Below are 17,873 nucleotides of genomic sequence, written 5' to 3'. Positions count from 1 at the left end.
GCCCATCTCACTCAGCCCTACCCTCCGGCCGTTTGGGACTCCATGGGGGTTACTCAGCACCGTGTCTAGGCCGCGAGAAGTCGCCACTATGGGGAAGTCCGCATCAATAGTGCCTAGTGCATGTGATAGTACATATGTAGGTTATACGATGCGAGGAGCCAAAGTCAATTTCTCGCTTAGCGAATCGAGGTGCATCGCTGCTTTTGGGTTGGAAGTGGCCTTATCCAATTTCCGGGTTCGGGCCTTTGCGGGCTTTGCCGTCTTTTGTATAATGTGAAAGCATTATTTGGTACAGAGAGACCATTGGTGGGCGTGGTAGCGCGTTGAGGTTGTGGTGAATTAGCTCGCCGGCCTGGGACTCGGAGAGCGAGAACCGCCACACTGTCACTTCCCGAACACTGCACCGGGGGATCCCTCGCTTAAACCAGTGCGGCATATCAGTCACGTCAGCAAAATGAAGGACAGAGGGTACTAAAACTATGGTAATTGTTGGTCTAGGATAGCGTGGATCATGGTTGGGTTGAGCTGATGTCCATGGGTACAATGACACCCGTGAACCGAACAGCCAAACACGCTCCCCATCCCGACCAAAGTATCGCCCATGGGGCGGGTATGTAAATGTACAAGAGACTAACCGAGGACGTAGCGGGGACGGCGATGTTGGCGCTGACGTTCCCGGGCGTATCGCAAACCCGGGCCCTGGCCAACCAAACATCCCCTCGCATCCCTTCCCGACTGAAAGACCGTCCATATGGGGGTCGGTGTGAGTACGTACAAGACAAAAACAACAAGAAGACCAAGTAAGATGTCCTCCAAAGGCAAGAGATAACCGGACCGGGTATCATCACCAAACGCCAGGTCCCAAGGCTCCACGCCCCCTCCAAGTCCCCAACGCCCCCATCCAACTCTCTCACCCAAACTCATCACCCATCCTCAACCACGGGCACCACCACCACCACCAGCCCTCCTCCTCCCACCCCCACCACCACGGCCCGCCCTCGGCCACTTCTCCACCTCCAAAAACGCCTCCCCCATCCTCACCAAAACCTCCCTGCCCACCGCATCCCCCTCCCCACCCCCCACCTCCCGTCCCCTCTCCTCCATCCACCACTCCACCAATCTCCGATCCTGCGGCCCCTTCCTCCCCTCATACGCCCTGCACACCCACACCCCCTTCCCCTTGCCCACGCTGCCATCCGCGTAGCGCACGTCATGCACCAGGTAGTAAAACGCCTCCTGCCCGTGGGGCAGCACGTCAAAGGTGTTTTGGAGTAGCGTGAGGAAGGCTTGCGAGTGCGGCGTGTAGGGGAAGAAGGCCACGCTGCCGATGGGCCAGTCGCGCTGGTGGAGGGACGCGATGTACACCGGGCCGTCGTCGTCGGGGTCGGTGTCATTGTCTTGGTTGTTGGTGTTGTTGGTAGTGGTGTTTTCGTCGTCGTCGTTGGGATCGTCGCGCGCCGCGGTGTGGGAGTGGGCGGGGTCGCTGAACATGGGGAGGTGGAGGGCCGCGGATGTGGCGAGCGCCGTGCCTTTGATGCGGGTTGTGTAGTTGGTTGAAGCCGGGTAGCGCGAGATGAGGAAGGTGGCGTCGGGGTAGAGACGGCCGACGGCGGCGAGGTGGCGCGCGGGGATGGTGATCACGCGGTTGCTGGCCTCGGGGGCGAACGGCGGGAGTTGGTTGACGCGCCACGGTGCGAAGGGCAGAAACGGGTCTGTGTCAAACGCCGGCAGCGGGGGATCGTACATGTTGATGCGCTGGGGTTGCTGCTGCGCGGGCGGGACGTACTCGGCCGTGTTGGGAACTCTGGGGAGGGGAGTCCAATAGGCGGCCGCCGGGTTGTACAGCGGGTCGTAGATCAGAGCTGGGTGGATGTCGGGGAGGTGCGGCGTGGGCTCGTCATCCACGTCGTCCTCCTCGTCGTCATCCTCATCACCGCTGCTGTTGTTGCTGTGATCGTCCTCTCCACACTCGAGCTCGTTATCCTGACCTTCGTTGTCACTGAAGCTTCCGTAGCCACCAGAGGTCGCGTCGCTCCGGGGGTCGGAGCCCATGTGCGCGATGGTGCTCAGATTGTCATTTTTGGGCAGGTTATCGAGTCCAAAATGAGGGTCGTTGGTATAGTATGAGCTCATGTGGATTTGGGCACTGCCGATAAACAACCCATTCGCAGGGTTGTACATTCCGTTGGCAGTGGGCTGCATGTTGCTCACAGCAACCTGCGACCCGTTCGCCGTCGCGTGGGAGGTGCCAGCTCCGTGGGTCGCAGAATCGCCGACCCCGTTCTGCGCCAAATAGTAGGCGTAAAACTGACCGTTTCCGGTCGCTTCGTCATTCGCGCTTGGCTCCATTGTCTCGCTACTACTCGGGGCGGAATGTTGATTGTTGGGTTGGTCCGTCCCAAGAGTGGGTTGTTGTTGTTGTTGGGGAGGGGAGGCGATGGTTGCGAACAACGCAGGGTCGAGTAAAGCAGGGTCGATCAACGCGTTGCTCAACTCTGCGGCAGAACCGGAGGCGGTCTGGGCACTGGTTCTCGGGTTGGAAGAACCAGTGCCCGAGTCCGTCCGGTCGCCAGAGTTGGTCGAAATACCGGTTGGTGGCATTTCGAACGCCGGGAAGGAGTGGGCGGGATGGATGGTGGTGCTGGTGGGACGAATACCAGCGGCGGCGTTTGGGGAGGGCGGAAGAAGGGCCGCGCGGCTGGTGGTGGGTGCGTGGTTGGCAGGGCCACGCAGAAACCGCTCGGGATTAGGGTAGGGAGTTTCCTCCCCTTCCTCCTGGCTGACTTCATCCCGAGTCAGCCATTCCGCCCCGCCGTGGCCACTCCATGCCAGCTGGTCATGGACCGCAACAGCACCGCTACCGTCGGTCTGAACATTGCTGTCCTCCCGAAGGTAACGGGCTGAAGGGTCCTCCGGGCCGACCAAGGTCGACCCGGCCTGGCCAGCCGGCGGAGCAGCCACGGGGTCGGCGACGGAACGGCTGGCGGGGGATGGAGCCGCCAGGCCTCCCACCACGAAGGGGCTCTCGGGCATGGGGTTGGTGAACTGGACAAAGTTGTCCAGTCCGCCAGAGGTGCCAACCCCATCGCCCACCGAGGCCCCGTGCCCCCGCGCGCCGCGGGTTGTTGAGTGAGGGAGACTAAAAGAAGACTGGTTAGCAAATAAACAAAGTCAGGAGGAGCTCGGCCATCCCGTTCCTGACGCCAACATCCCAACCACAGGAGCACACAGAAACACCAATCCCTCCTGCCATCGCATGGCTAACAGCATCCCCCGCCATAACCCAAACCCGCCCAAAAGAAATCGACAAACATCCATCAAGGACCACTCCCCGCGAGCCAGAGTTTTGAGCAAGCCTCCCCCCCAAAAGCAACAAGAAAACAAAGAAAGAAAAAAGAAAACTTACCCATCGCCCACCACATCCCGTACAGCGACCACGATCTCCCGTCTGAACGGCACTGACCCAACCAGCCACCACGAGGGCAACCCCCCGGGACTCTCCTGACGGCGCGGCGTCGGCCTACCAAGCGCCCGCGCAGAAGCCGCCGAGCGCGCCGAGGACGCAGGCGAATCGCTGGATGACTGGGCCACGGACGCGTCAGCAAATGAACGAGGAAAAGGTCAATACGACCAGACCAGACTTGGTCAGAGCCCGAGGAAGGGAGGAAGGGAAGGGAAGGCAATCCGCTCATGGAAACAGTCCCAGAATCGAGTGGGGGCAAGGGCAACGGGAGACAGCAGGAGACAACAACGAGCTTGAGACGTACCGTGGAGGCGGCATTGCTGCCACCGGGGGTGTCGCCCAGGGAGGCGAACGGCCGCGTGCGCTGCCCGCTGTGGGGGGCGCGCGGGAAGAGGATTCGCCGCGTGCGGCGGGAGGGACCGAGGGAGGGGGAGGAAGCGGAGGCGTCGGCGGGGAGGGCGGACGCGACGGCTGGGGTGGTGGCTGTGGTCGTGTGGTTGGGGAGGGGGGCCGGCTGGGTGCTGCTGGCGGCGGCGGTGCTGGTGGTGTTGGGTCGCTGGAGGGGGATGTTTGTTAGTGGTGGGCTGTTTCGTTGCGTGCGTGCGTGTGGATGGGTGGAAGGGGGGAGTGGAAATGGGGAGACACTTACGGGAGCGCGAGTCGGGGTCGCTGGCGTCCAGGGCGTCCCCGCGCGCCACAGGTACTCGCACGAGTTGGGCGGCGAGTCGGTCATCGCGGCGCCGTCGTCGACCTCGGAGGGCGAGGCAACTGAGGGGGAAGGAGAAACGGGACGCGTCTGCGAACCCGACGAGGTCGAGGGCTGAGACTGTCTCTGGTTCATGGTGGCAGTCTTGGTGGGTGTTTGGTGGGTGTTTAATTTGGTGAAGAAAGCAAAGGAAGAAGAGAGTTGTGGGAGGGGCAGAGTTTAGGGCAGAGTTCGCAGGCAGGCACTTTCTCCATGGCTATTTAAAGCGGAGACTCTACTCTTCAGCTTTGTTAACTCTGAAACAGTTGGCACTGTCCTTCTCGGCGCCGGCGAGGATCAGGATAACTGTGGCATGGTTGGTGGGGGCGGCTTGAACCGTGGCTCGGCCAAAGATGGTGCGAACTGGCGGCAAGGGCACCCAACCGGGGGTGTGGAGGCATGTTGAGCCGTGTAAAGTGCATGAGAAGATTGTCTTGGTGGATGGGAGAGGGCGTTGTCAATGACGGCCGTACAGACATTGAATATCACTTCACTGAATAGCGTTGTGGAGCTAACAAACGATAAAGGTGCCCCCTTGGACTCCATGCAGTCCAAGCACCTAACAGCACCGGGTGATGTGGGATCCAGCGTCAGAAGATTAACGCACCGTTAACCATCCAACGAATAGTACCTAACTAGCATCAGAAGGTACTGGAACGAATACAAGAAACAAGAACAAGGGAGCATTAATGACGAGGTTCGTCTTCAGCAACGACAAAGTCGTGGAAGCTGACATGTTTATTCACAGCCCCATCCCCCTTAAATGGGGCAAGAAAGCCACCATCAAAGGCTGTTTAACCCCCGTTATTGAAGTCTTTCGACGCCAAGAACATGACAACACAAGCGTGCTTTCCAAAGCCGGAGGCCGGGGCCCTCTGCCTAAAAGAATAACACCAGCAAGTTATTATTGATCAATGTCCCCCATTGATATCCACTGTTTAACATGGAACCGAATCCTGGAAAACAAGAGGACTCTGGCATCCCTCCTCTTGAATTTGGGTATGCCCAACTTCCACTTTTTATCTTGAAGGATCTGGTGGAATTGTAAAAAAGACACACCGACATATCATCACATAACAGCAGGGCAATTGCAATTGAAGACGGTCTTCCATGCACTCCACGAGTCCACTAGTGCCTTTGGTACTCAAAGCGAGCTGATGCACCACATCACAACAGGAATGGGGGGATATCACACCACCGGCAAGCCTCAATAAGCACCGCAGAACTCTCCCCTAATAAAGAACCCAAGTACTGCCCAATGCTCGTCCGCCTCCCTCTGGCCCAGGGGATTTGTCGACCTCCTTACCCAAGACAGCAATCGGGATCTCCAAGGTCTCCGAACATCCGACCCGATGCTCCGGATAGCTTACTAACACCGGGACAATCACATCGTAGTCTGACCATGCACTTCAAGTCTCCCATGCATGGCACGACGGCAGCCACGAACATAGATGGTGCCCGATAGCCAACGGGCTGGATCCGGGAAGAGCTCCCTAACATTGGACAGGAACAAGACCGTCTTGGGATGATGGTACTGTAGAGGATTTTGAGGACTTGCGTGTTGCTTTCGTGGTTGAAGAGATGGAGACGTAGAGTCCTGATTGGGGTGCTGACTGTGGCGGGGAAACTCGAAGGACGCAACGGCGCTAAGCATGGAGGCTTTGATGGCCTGATCAGTGGGAGAGAGGAATTAAAACCATGCGGCCAGTTAAGCTTTAGGGAGACGGGATAGGACTCAAGGGATGCGTGGCAGCAATCACATGGCGTATAACGTCTAGTGGGAGATCCCCGCTGATGGCCACAAATTCTGTGGAGTGTATGTGCTTGATGATGAGTCGATGGCCATTTCGGCTGTGCATTCATCCTCTGCGGGAAAAGGCTCAGCGAGGGTGCCGCGGAAGAAAAGATTACCTAGCTGCCGCCGTGCGGCTGGGTAATCGAGAACAGAGCACATAGATTATGCGAGAGCTCTTCGACGATTCTGGACTTGCGGGCTGACTCGGTGACCGCCATCGTAAGGCATGACCCGTTGCTGCGCCCCAGACGTTCTGGTAACCACGAACGGCGGTCCTGCTAACGACACGTACACGAAAGAGTCACAGTAGCGAAACACTGGAGCGATCAAACTCAAACAAGAAACCAGCCATGCCGTGCCGGCAATCTCAATACTTCGGCTAGCTTCCTACAGCGACCTCGTCATGTTCATCCACTTCCCCACAAAGACCATATTGCCAAACCCTCCACCAGAAGAAAAAGGCAGCCGCAGACGCCCCAGTGCGAGAGCTTTACTGGCCTGGCCGCGGCTGCGCCTGCGCCTTACGGATGGCGTCAGCCAGGTCGATCATATTGTCAATAACTGAAACATCCTTCAAAAGAACATCGCTTCCCGACTTGAGGGTCATATAGTGCTTGTGGTAGTACTCCTCCGGGTCCGCCTTCGTCAAACGCAGGGTGAAGCGGGGGTCGGTCTTGTTGATGATGTCCGCCAAAGTAGACGCGCTCTCATGGCATGAGGCTGGGCCCCAGATACGCTGGTTGCCGAACCAGAGCTCGCCGTCGAAAGTGTGGGTTGTTTCGGAAGGCTCCATGTCTTCGAAGACGAATTCGAAAGGCATGGTGTCGGCGGTGTTGTGTATCCCTTTCATGTGAATTTAATAGATGGATAGGCCTTTGTCTCGGGGGGTTATTGGGTACCTCTGTGGACTGGACGAGATGCGTCGGTGAGAAAGAAGAGCAAAAAGGTAGGTAACTCCGTGCAGGTGGGCAAAGGGCGAGAGGATGGAGAGGATGGTGTCTATTGTTCTCCTAGAGATCGAGGACGCGATGTCCTTTATATACGCATGGTGCCTCCTTTATGAGTCCCTCGCGGGGCCATACCCAGGGGTAGGACGGCTTGCTGTGAGTACATGTATCGTAGTGCGGGGAGGCGGTGTCCCTGGTGTGACTTGACGCCGCGCAGTCCGCGGTAGCCGCGGGGGCTGGTTAAGGTAGGCCCAATCGGGCTCGAGCACATCCGATGCCATTGTTTTAGTTATGGGCTTGCTTAGCTCCATGCGGGTCGACCAGTTTCGTGTGCAAATGCGCAAATCACTCACTTTAGCGAGAATCGACGACGCTGAAAAGACAGACATCACCTCCCGGCTTGGTCCACTGGTACTGAGACAACGGCCTTTCAGTCTGCAGACCGCATTTATCGATCGTCGTCGTATAAGACAGCCTACCTTTGGATTCGACACCACATGCAACCCCTAGCCGACCTGTTTGGTTCTCTATGTCTCATATGGACGGAAGGAGAGCCAGTAGTTTCCAACTTGAACCTTGACATGGATGGGGCGGGGCGGGGTACTTGAACCACTGGTTGGCCTATAGGGATATTGAATGGTCTGAAAGCCGGCTGTTGGGTCGTAATGCATCGGCTGCAGCGTCTGAATGGCGGCGAGGGCGAGTGGCTTCTTGGGCTAGTCGAAATGTGACATACACCATGCCTTGCAAGCTCAACCCATCTGCGTCGGACTAACGAACGTGTTACATACTTTATTCAGGGTAAGCGTGATCGCGGGGCGCCGATGCTGCCCTTGGCGCGACAGCACTCTGCTAGACGAGTTCAGTGTCCCATGAGCCCGTCGTATTCAAGCGAGGCTGGTGGTCAGTTTCAGTGCTGTAAAGTGAAATTTGAAGCGTCGGTTTCATGCCTGTCCATTCTTCGAACATGGGAGAGGCCAAAAGCTACCTGGCAATACCATTTCCCTTCAGGACGCTTCTCTGTGGCGAGGCCAACCTACATCACCGCTAATATCAGAGAAGTCCGGGGCAAACACCGAAAGAGGCTTTAAATTATTGCTAGGTTACCTGGTAAGTGAAGGGTGAGAAAGAGGAAGATGCTAAGGAGACCAACGATGCGGTTGAGCCCAGAAACCTCAGAGACTAAGCGGCAGGTGTTGAAATCGGGAGGTCAGTCTTGAGTACCCGGTACCTATGAAGTGCTCGGAAAGGGGGGCGGGGGACGGGGTCAACCGGTCCTGAAGGAGTGAAGATCGGAGCGGTAAGCCAGCCAGCTGTGATGAAGAGTGCCTTCCAAATAGTTCTTAACTTGGGTAATCAAAAGGTCTTGAGAGACTGCAGCTGATGCGTGGTCGCCGGGCCGAGCACCAGGCCGCGGTTGGCGTCGTCCAATGGTTGAACAGAAAGAGGGCGGGCGCGGGGGTGGCTTTTCCGGGAGGAGTACCTTAGAGAAGGCAGCTGTCGCCAGAAGAGGTTAGATTGGACAAAGGCACCAAGAACACCGAAGTGACGCCAGTGGAGCTTTGCGGGAAGCTGTCTTGAGATTGCGAGTGGGCATGATGACGATGGGCTGGAGAGGCCCTGTTTATTGAGCAACTGCATGGAGCCACCCGTTGGATATCAGCAACAATGTTCAGGAAGGCCTGGTAAATAGCCTCAGCGTGGATGCTGATAACGTGGTTACCTTGTAAAGGTAGGTCCAGTTGCAATGAGGAGAAAGTCCGGCTTGATGTCTGGTTACGCAGCGAAGTTATGGTCCTTGGACGAGTTGGCGGTGGTTAGAATGCCGGAACGCCGCTGGTATGTGTCCTTTGTGTACTGCACTTCGGGCACATGTCCCCCCGTCCTTGGACATGGAATCCAACATAAACTCCGCACTGTTGGCTGGTGATGGTAGTGGTTGTTGGTATAACGGGTTGTTCCTTGGGAGTAGCCCCGGTTGCTATATTGATGTAATAGCCGCTCCAGCGCGCCGCGCCATCTCTATCTTTCCTAATTCCCAGTGTATTGCCTCGGGGCTCGCGGCGGCCGGTTTCGTGGGTGATATCCAACCTACGTCCCTCTCCGCTCCCGGGTGCCACGCCACGCGAAGCCAAAGGGCGTGTTGGTTTCCCGGGGGGTTCGGCGCGCGCGGGAGGATGAGTATTGGCGTTGTAGGTGTTGTGGGTGTGGGCGGCTGTGCTGAAATAAGCGGCCAAGGGCTTCATGGCGTTAGGTACCAACGGCTACGGTGCAGGACTCAGGAGTCGTGTAAACAAGTTTTCGGCACCATCCCGCCAATGCCTCCCCCTTCCACCCTTTGTTCTTCGTAAGGCCAATGATACGCAACAGACGAAGATGCAGGATTCAATTTCCGTGTCTTGAATGAAAGAAACCCTTACGATCCCTTTGAGGTAAACGAGATAGATACAAATGGTTCTTCGCTCATGTAGTAGCGCAGCTCCTCGATGATATCGGCCCTCCCCAAAGCCTCAGCAGCGGATATTGGTGTCAAGCCCGTATCGCTTTCGGTTCGTGGGTCGGCCCCGGCTCGCAATAATACCTTCACGGCCTTAAGATGGCCATAACTCACCGCCCACGACAACGGCGTCCGCCCGCCCATATCTCGCCGCTCGATATCCACAGCCGGGTTCGACACGAGAAGCTCCACGGTCGCGGGCGAGGCATTATGAATCGCCCACGCCAGCGGCGTCCACCCAGATTCATCTCCCTCGTCCACCCCAGGACATCCATGGCTGAGAAGCATCCGCAACGAATCCGCTTGTGCGCGCTCGCATGCCCAGGTGATGGCGCTTTTCAGCTGCTTGTCGACGCTAGCCTTGTCCACTTTGCTGTTTCGTAAAAGCACTCGAAGTGCCCCAACACAACCATTCCCCGCTGCCCACGAAAGGGGTGACCGGCCCTCGTTGTCTTTCAGGTTAGGGTCCGCCCCTTTAAATCTGAGCAGCGTTTTCAGCACTTCCTCCATTCCATCCCCCGCGGCCCAAGACACCGCCGTCCGACCTGCTTTGTCGCGGTGGTTGACATCAACCCTCCGATGCTGCGCTAGCAATAAGGCTACCGTATCGGGACGACCGCTTCCAGCCGCCCAAATCAGCGTCGTGCTTCCCGACTCATCCACCTCGTCAACCCCACAGTCCTCCCGTCCCAGCAGCACCCCCACCACCTCGTCGTGCCCACCATGACACGCAAACGACAAAGCAGTCCGTCCCCTCTCCCCCTTCATGTTTACATCCGTGCGTTTGTCCGCCAACAGGGTGCTTACGCAGTCCGAATGCCCATTCTTCGCCGCGACAATCAGCGCCGTCTGCTTGCCGGACACCCGGACGTTTGGGTCTGCGCCTGCACCCAGAAGGGTATCAACGATCCGGTCGTGGCCCTGCTCGGCTCCCCAGAACAGGGCGGTATCCAAGTGCCCCTGCTGCGGAGGCACAGTGCCGCCGAGATAGTCTCGGAGAGTTTCGTGGAAATTGAAAAAGGCTGCTAGAGTGACTGGCTCGGGGCTCTGCGGGATGCCCTGGTCCCCGGAGGTTGCCTCGGTTGAGTGAAAGCGCAGCCAGTTGGTACAGTGGGCCGCACTAGCGTCGAGGAGCTTCCTAGCGGCGTCTCTGAGGCTTTGAGGGGCGGAAGCTTCACAGAGGACAAAGTGTTCGGTCCAATGGAGGGCCGCATATTCGTAAAAGGGGTGTTCAGAGGCCAGAAGCCGGCAGGTGTCTTCATCCAAAATGCTGGGCTCTTTGAACATATCGTGGGCATATCCTTCCTCATCCTCATCTTCCCAAGCTGTGTTTGAGGTGTCGGAAGTGGATTCGGTAGGCGATTCCATGAGACTGAAAGAGTCCCCGGCGAAGTCGTCGAGCGAGAGATAGCCGATACAAGCGGCAGCCATTTCTAGCGCACAATCTTCCTTCCGAATGGTACGGATAGGCGCGGGTAACTTGTCATTGGACTTGGTCTCTTGTAAGATGAACTCCTTGGCTGATTGGTGAACCAGGGAAACTTTCGAGTCAGATATTCTCACCAGCTGGCCCAGGATGGTATTGAGAGTGCGGTGCATGCCGGTTTGGCAATCTTCTTTGACCTCTTTTGTCGTGCGGTGGTTGGCGGCAATGCTGAAGGCGATGCTGATCTCATCCAGATGCAGAGGCCTCGAGCTTCCCAGTATCAACTTCAGAAGTTTGGACGCCGCTTCTAGATGTGTTTCGTGGATACGAGAAACAAGGAGCACATAAGTCATCTCCAGATCGGACGGGATCTGCTGGACGAAGACCTTCAGATAATTAGTGGACATCCGAGGCACGCTCTCCAAGGCCGTGAGTATCATGTGCACCCAAAGAAAGGTCTGGCCCGACTTGGAGTAGAGCAGCTCCTGAAGGGACTGTTTTAACTTCGGGTCAAACTGGAGCTGTTCGGAGATCTCGTCCAGTCTTTGCCGTATGTAGATCTGAATATCACCATCAGGGCCGCCTCGGTAGTCGTCAATGCGTATTCGGAAGTCCGAGACGCGATCAATCATTCGTTCCACGTCCTCGAGCGGCCGGCTGGTCAAGACAAACTTGACGTGCTGTCCCTCGGCGGCGGGACGTTCCAACTCCTGGATAAAGCCTTTGATGGCCTTGAGCAACGAACGACGGGTATCTTCTTCACACTCATCGAGAGCATCGATGATTATGATGGTGGCTCCAGATTTCGGATCTGTGGCGATGTCTTTGAAGAGTCCCCAAAGCGCTGTGAATGACCGAACAATGTTCTGCCCATGCATCTGGTATACCTTGCGTACGTGCCTGGCGAGAGATCTGTGTCGTCTAACGAGCTGAAAGATCAGGCCGATAAGGATGTTGTGCGCAACCTTTTGCTTGCTGATCTTGTCATCGCAGAAGTAGATGCAGACGTTGCCAGGGGCAGTTCGAGATTCCCGGGGTGTTTCCAGCTGCTTGGCCAGGAAGAAAGACAGGATTGTTTTGCCGCAGCCTGGATGTCCCGTCAACCACAGGAGAGCATTTTCTGCCTTTTCGAGCCAGGAGACAAATAATGGATGCCCCAGTATCCACTGGCATGTGCCCTTGGCCGGCGTGGGAATCCTCATCTGGTAATCGGATACGTCAAATCTACTGAAGAGTGACATGCAGGACTTTTCTGAATCGTTCCAACCTGAGGATGGGATATGTCAGAACCTTACCCACTCTAGCATCCAGATAGGGGTCAATGGCTCACTTGTCTGGGAAGAATGTGTGCTTGCCCGATTGGGTAGACGCGGGGCAGCTTGCGCTACGCGTCGTATTTCCCTCACTACGGTTTTGTATTCGCTATTCTGCGAAGGGAATCTGCAAAGATCCCGATGGCTGGCATAGAGAGGGTAGATTCTTTCCGTCGGAATCGTCAAGGTCGCCGAGATTTTGTCAACGATGACCTGTCGAAGAGTTAGCGAGCGGATGCGGGCCTCCTTGATTAATGATATGTTGGTACCTGGTAATTAGTGCTGGAGAGACCTCGACGTGACTTACAGAGGGCCATGAAGATTCCGGTTCAGTCTCGTAGAATGAGACAATCTGAAGACTGCCCAGTCGATCACGAACCGAATCAGCGAGCTCTTGGAGAGCTTTTGAATCAGATTCGAGATGGCGCAAAAGGTCTGTTCGGATGGCTTTGGTCTGCAACCCGGCAGAAGCGGCCTTTAAGAAGGTGTTGATCATCGTCCCAACCAGGGTCCCTAGTTTTGCGGTGTCACTGCCCCGATGAGGTGTCCCGAAGAAGACAATACCGGTCACGGATTGCAGTAGTCTTTGGTTGGCGGGGTCTGAATTGTCCTCATGAGCGATGGCCAGAGCCTAGGCAGTTTAGTGTTGCGAGCATTCAAGAGGAATGCAGAGGACTTTCACGAACCTGTTTACAAACAATACCTCCTAGGCTATGGCAGAGGAGTATTACCGCACGAGTCTCCTGCTTTGAGGGTCAACATTCGGCCTTTTCGCAAGGGTGCGTGTAATCTGAGAAACTGCAGAGAAACAAACAACCTCGCGTGAAACATCCTGGATGTCTCTTATTTCGCCCAGAAGCCGCCGTGCGTATCCCTTCACCTCAGCGATTGATCTGCCGAACACCTGCGAAGGATATCCGTAGGTAAAGACTCGGCATCCCGGAAGCGAGCCCGGCAGGAAATCTCTGAGCCATAATGACCCATTCTGGTGTGTCCATGTGGAATAGGAATCGCCATTGAGCCCATGCACCGCGACAATGTCGACCGGGTACTGCTCGCCACCATCTGGGACTGGCGTGATGTCGGCAAGTTTGATTAGGCCAAGACGTTCCAAGGGTATACTCGACTCAGGGGGGTTGACCCTGGGAGCACCCGCGTCGGCTGGCCGTGACCGCCCTTTCTTGAGTTTCCCCAGTAGCTTTTTCATGGCTACGAGGGTATCGCTGACGGCCCGGGTTGAGGCGGCAGTGTGCTGGGATCTGAACAAATCAGTAAGTTGAGTGGAATATCCGCAGAAGCATGGGGAGATGGCGCGGGGCCTTGTACTGTCATTGGCTTGTGCCACGAAAGTAAATCTTCGGGTCCGAGTCCATTGTGCAACCACTCGGCACATGCGGATCGATTGGTTGGCAGGCTAATAAACGAACAGAGACCTGCAACCCCCCGCTCCCCACCCCCTGGCGGGAGCGGCTTCGGCGGCTCGGGCTGGGCCGCCAGATCCGCGTTTCTGGGTGTGGAAGGTTGCTAGCTTCTTCTGGACGCTCAGTGCGCCGGTGGCTCCGCACAGTTCTGAGAACATGACGCAGAGCCCATCCGTAAACTAAGATGCACAAGTATCTAGCAGGCAGGTAGCTGCCTGCTCCCATGCCCGCGTCCTTGATGAGTCCCCTCAGAAACTGGTTTGGGCCACCGAGTGTGCTGCCCGAGGACTAGCAATCGCCATATGGTCAAAGTAACAATATAATAAGAATAAAGCATATCTCAGGCACCGCTTCTGAGCCAGTGTGCATAGTGTGCACATTATGTACTATTTTGTCAGATGTCAGAGGTGTTGTGGTGATAAAAGTGCCGGGGGCCGGCCCGGACCGAAGTTAAAGGTGTGTGCCCACAGGTTACTCCAACAGTTAAACACCCCATGCTTTTTTATATCGCCCCTCGCCAAAGAGGAGACACGCTAAAGCCGACTCGAGAGATGGAAAAGCCCGTAAGACCCAACCCCTATCCAAGCGCTTGCGCTATGGTTTTCATCGACTTCACACCCAACCAAGGAATTTGGGGTGGCTCTAGGACATTGTCGCCAGTTAGAATTGAGGCAGGAATGATGTCGGTTCTGGTCCGGGATTAGATTATGCCTCCAGCCGTAGCAGAGATCGAACCCAGCAGAGAAGACTCACGTCGTCGAATCGGGCTTGATGTCTTTGAACGATATTGCCGCCTCCACAAATGCCTGTTCAGACCAGTCAACTAGATCCCTACAATGTCATGGTCAGCTTTAAGACTGCATCTACGATCGCATAGAGGTGAAGTACATCTTGTTAAGCAAGATCAGCAACTTCTCCTTTGGCTTCAGTGCCCCGCTGGAGATGAGGGACGCCAAGTCGGCGCTTGATGCTGCGCCCCGATCTGGGCTGGAGACATCCACGAGCCATAGGACAATATCTGGCTCCGAGGTGTTATCTGCAACATCAAGGTGAGATAATTAACAATGGACCTCGCCTGTTACGATGGACATAGTCCTCACCATCAACAATGATCTTGGCCGATGGAGCATAAAACGACTTGACGATTCCATTTTGGTTAAAGTACCCAGCGACGTCGCGATATTGGCGGTTGGTCCTGGATTCTAACTGTTCCAGAAGGCTAAGGTCAAGCCCGCACTGATAGATACCGAATCAATACATGTAACCGTTCGACTAAGGCTAGGAAAACCGGAGATGTCAACACTACGGCTCAAAGCCTCACCTTGTACAGCAAGCTGCCCACCGCCGTCTTCTTCCCCGCTCCACCTCGACCACGGACTACCATCGTCTTGTCTGCCATGGTGACGATTTTATGAGTACCCGGAGCCTGGGAAGGCTGCAGAGAATGGTCCTCGTAAAGACTCGATGGGCTGGAGTTCGGAATACAATTGAGCCGGCAGCGAGAGTGCATGCAGCAACGGGAGTTACAGAGCGGGGTTAGAGCGGGGTTGAAGTTCATGTCTGCGCCCCCATTCCCTTGTGGTGGGTGGACTGAGGTCGGTGCCTGCTTGCCCTGCAGTCTGCACCCCTCTAACGGGATGTCATGCTGTGCCGTGAGGCTGCCCGAGCAGCTTCTGGCCCGAAATGTGGTGCACTTTTAGCGTTAGGATACCGGGGAGGCGAGCTAACTGCGTCGGCAGCTCGGGCGACGAGGGCACCATGTCGTCAATGCCCCCACAACAACCCCCGCCGGTTCAACAAAGTCAACATCGTCGAGCTCGACCGACCATGACCGGCTTGCCCGCCGGCTGACAAATGGCTCCTTTCATAAGAGCCTTCTCATCAGATTTAGATACTCAAATCCTACTTCCTCCTTTCCAGAAACCCAGCCCCTTTCCACTCTATATTCTCCCCATCTCCACCCACAAGATCCTTAAAAAGCTAAGCCTTGATAGTTTCGGCATCCGGCCCCCAGTCCTCACCGACCAACCAAGTCCCTTTTTTTTTCCCCAATCTACTCCACGGCAGATTCCTTGTATATCCTACCCCCCCATCGAAACACCACGATCTGTTCCTCATCCGAAGTTGGAGGTACCTCATCACTGCCTTCATACTCCTCTACCCGCCCTCCACGGCTCAGACGCCCTCACGGACGCCTAGCAGACCGTAGGTCGGAAGGCCCGGGACTTTTGCTTGGAGAGCGGCTACACGACGGAGCGGGAACCTCTCGTATGCCGCATCATCAATAGAGTCGACCCTCTCGACCCAAAGACGGCGGCGTTACAGACGCTTCTCCGGGCTGGGCCTCCATGGACCTCCTCACCCTAACGGCAATCGACATGCCCTTTTTATCATCTCAGCTTTGCATACTTGTCCACTTCTCTTCAATTACTGGTTCAACTACTAGGTGCGGGGACGTGCGTCACATGTCTGGTTAAGGATCAAAAGTCTGGGTGTTCATCTAGTAACCCCCCTATATATTGCGACGCGATAGAATATCTGTCAACCCGTCCGCCACTTCCCTTGCCGAGACACGTTGCTCGGCGGGTACAAGCATGTATGTATCGATAAATGTAAGGATAGGCCCCGTCCAAATATCCGCCGAGGCGGTTCTCTTTCGCAAATCGCGGTGCCACTCAGCGACTTCCGAGAGGATTCGGGTTCCGTCATGGAAGATGTCGGCCGCAAACCCCGTGTGGCGCTTTGCGGCCGCGGTTCGCACATTGGTATATTCGGAGTTCCCTTGGGAACCACGGATGACAAAGGTCGCCGCAACAGAGAGCACACAACCCAAAGACCAGACATCGCAGGCTTGGGTGACGGGTGATGATATGCTCTGTAAATCCCCCAATTCGGGACACCCTGTTCAAACATCAGCTTTTTGTTAGCCGCATATCAGCAGGGATCTACGAGTACCATAGGTTATCGTTCTTCCTCCGAGGGTCACTTGATGGGGGCCGGTTAGATCAGCTGCCCGGAGCATGATGGATTCTCCCGGGTCGACAAGTTTGAAGGAGCCATGCACCGATACGATATTTTCTGGTTTGACATCACCATGCCAGCTATATCTGTCAGTCGAGGGAGGAACTGGCCCTGTGACAAAGAGAACGTTGAAGACCAACCCTAGGTATGATACGCCCTCCTTTTCGGCGTTGTGAAACGCCACTAATCCGCTGGATATCGGCAATATTGATTCCCAGAACCTCAGAATCCCGGCCGAAGTCTGAGGGGGTTGATGCGTGTGTAGTACTGTGTCGAGGTCGTACTGCCCGAGTTCTAGCAGAATGTTCCAAGACTTGGTGGGCCGTCCATCCGCCAGGGTGCTGGGGGCGTCGAATCTCCCGATGTACCGCACGAATCCTTTGGAATTTCCGATGATGCCCAGAATCCGGGCCTCCTGCCTGAATCCCTCGTAACCTTCTGCGGGAAACTGCTTGGGCGCAAATTCAAAGGCCTAGGAGCTACGTTAACATAAGCCCTCGAGGACGAGATGAGGGAAATACACGTACCGGCTCGGTCCCACCGGAAGGTGACGAGAGCATTACTTTAGCGTGGGGTATTTGCCCCCGAACGGTTTCGCAAACAAATTCCTCCGGAAGCTGTATTTTCCATAGCGTGGGCTTGTCGGGGTCTAGCGGGTGCACGTTCTCGCGAAAGGGGTTGATCCTTTCCATTCGATGTAGGGGGAGTACTTCATCCATAGAAAGTGATCTCTTGAATCCGAAATCCAGGAGGGGAGATAACCACCGGTACTGCTCCTCATAAAACCTCGCCGAATAGATGGCTGCCTTCTCGTCCTCACGCTCGGACGCACCCGCCTTTCCAGAGCATCGCTTGAGGGCGTGTTTTGAAACAGGAAGGTTGGCGTCGACGATGCCGCCGTCGCAGCAAAGAGGAAGGAGGTTGGGCGCACCGAGCTGGAGGAGAATGCAAAAGACGCGGTAGAAATGGCGCTTAGACAAGCTCTTTATTCGATCAGCGGCGACTGGCATGGAGTACAGGACATCGAGGTTGGTGCGATCGGGGCAAATGATTGATTGAGCCTCGAGGTATGCCACGACGTTGTTGGTCAAGATAGAGGAACGGCCATCAGGCGTGGTCCTGGTAAATCTGCGTACCTCTGTGTCGAACTGTTGTTTCGAGTGCTGGAAGATAGCCTCATCTTTAGCTAGATCCATTGCTAAAGAGGTGCCAGAGATATCGCTTTTTGCTTGTCAGCCCGAATTC

General features: G+C 56.0%; 5 protein-coding genes across 5 annotated transcripts; all 5 read right to left on the bottom strand.

Annotated features, from left to right (window-relative positions):
- Positions 1-1,255: 1,255 nt before the first annotated feature.
- Positions 1,256-4,379, bottom strand: F5144DRAFT_616566 (uncharacterized protein; the record flags this gene model as incomplete). The annotated part of the gene is made up of 5 exons (XM_066791847.1): positions 4,113-4,379; positions 3,768-4,019; positions 3,407-3,582; positions 1,366-3,139; positions 1,256-1,321 (listed from the first exon to the last, which is right to left on the bottom strand). Exons 1-5 carry the CDS (start codon positions 4,302-4,304, stop codon positions 1,256-1,258), a joined length of 2,460 nt encoding a protein of 819 aa, XP_066647675.1. The 5' UTR covers positions 4,305-4,379.
- A 1,941-nt stretch (positions 4,380-6,320) lies between these two features.
- Positions 6,321-7,111, bottom strand: F5144DRAFT_4164 (uncharacterized protein). Its single transcript, XM_066784913.1, has 2 exons — positions 6,903-7,111; positions 6,321-6,846 (listed from the first exon to the last, which is right to left on the bottom strand). The coding sequence occupies exon 2, from the start codon at positions 6,821-6,823 to the stop codon at positions 6,494-6,496; it is 330 nt and encodes a 109-aa protein (XP_066647674.1). The 5' UTR covers positions 6,824-6,846; positions 6,903-7,111; the 3' UTR covers positions 6,321-6,493.
- Positions 7,112-9,366: 2,255 nt separating this feature from the next.
- Positions 9,367-13,931, bottom strand: F5144DRAFT_634706 (uncharacterized protein; the record flags this gene model as incomplete). The annotated part of the gene is made up of 8 exons (XM_066792592.1): positions 13,641-13,931; positions 13,001-13,445; positions 12,494-12,817; positions 12,204-12,399; positions 10,255-12,140; positions 9,875-10,029; positions 9,562-9,820; positions 9,367-9,531 (listed from the first exon to the last, which is right to left on the bottom strand). Exons 1-8 carry the CDS (start codon positions 13,763-13,765, stop codon positions 9,367-9,369), a joined length of 3,555 nt encoding a protein of 1,184 aa, XP_066647673.1. The 5' UTR covers positions 13,766-13,931.
- Position 13,932: 1 nt separating this feature from the next.
- Positions 13,933-15,313, bottom strand: F5144DRAFT_4067 (uncharacterized protein). The gene is made up of 5 exons (XM_066784903.1): positions 14,929-15,313; positions 14,708-14,843; positions 14,496-14,643; positions 14,361-14,438; positions 13,933-14,249 (listed from the first exon to the last, which is right to left on the bottom strand). Exons 1-5 carry the CDS (start codon positions 15,163-15,165, stop codon positions 14,141-14,143), a joined length of 708 nt encoding a protein of 235 aa, XP_066647672.1. The 5' UTR covers positions 15,166-15,313; the 3' UTR covers positions 13,933-14,140.
- An 806-nt stretch (positions 15,314-16,119) lies between these two features.
- F5144DRAFT_596947 (kinase-like domain-containing protein) lies at positions 16,120-17,824 on the bottom strand (the record flags this gene model as incomplete). Its single annotated transcript, XM_066790843.1, has 4 exons — positions 16,120-16,508; positions 16,563-16,708; positions 16,769-17,100; positions 17,156-17,824. The coding sequence occupies 4 exons, from the start codon at positions 17,822-17,824 to the stop codon at positions 16,120-16,122; spliced, it is 1,536 nt and encodes a 511-aa protein (XP_066647671.1).
- Between the last annotated feature and the right edge of the window lie 49 nt (positions 17,825-17,873).

This window comes from Chaetomium tenue (assembly GCF_020726465.1).
Source record: "Chaetomium tenue strain MPI-SDFR-AT-0079 chromosome Unknown F5144scaffold_1, whole genome shotgun sequence".
Taxonomy (NCBI): Eukaryota; Fungi; Ascomycota; class Sordariomycetes; order Sordariales; family Chaetomiaceae; genus Chaetomium; species Chaetomium tenue.
Note: the sequence above shows the minus strand (reverse complement) of the source record. Positions and strands in the feature narration are given on the sequence as shown.

Excerpts from the sequence above, each read along its gene's own strand:
- F5144DRAFT_4164 (XM_066784913.1), bottom strand. The coding sequence starts at position 6,823 with ATGCCTTTCGAATTCGTCTTCGAAGACATGGAGCCTTCCGAAACAACC.
- F5144DRAFT_4067 (XM_066784903.1), bottom strand. The coding sequence starts at position 15,165 with ATGAACTTCAACCCCGCTCTAACCCCGCTCTGTAACTCCCGTTGCTGC. Across the intron at positions 14,644-14,707 it reads GGCCAAGATCATTGTTGATG|ATAACACCTCGGAGCCAGAT; the intron begins GTGAGGACTATG and ends TTGATGTTGCAG. Across the intron at positions 14,250-14,360 it reads ATCAAGCCCGATTCGACGAC|AGCCACCCCAAATTCCTTGG; the intron begins GTGAGTCTTCTC and ends ACAATGTCCTAG.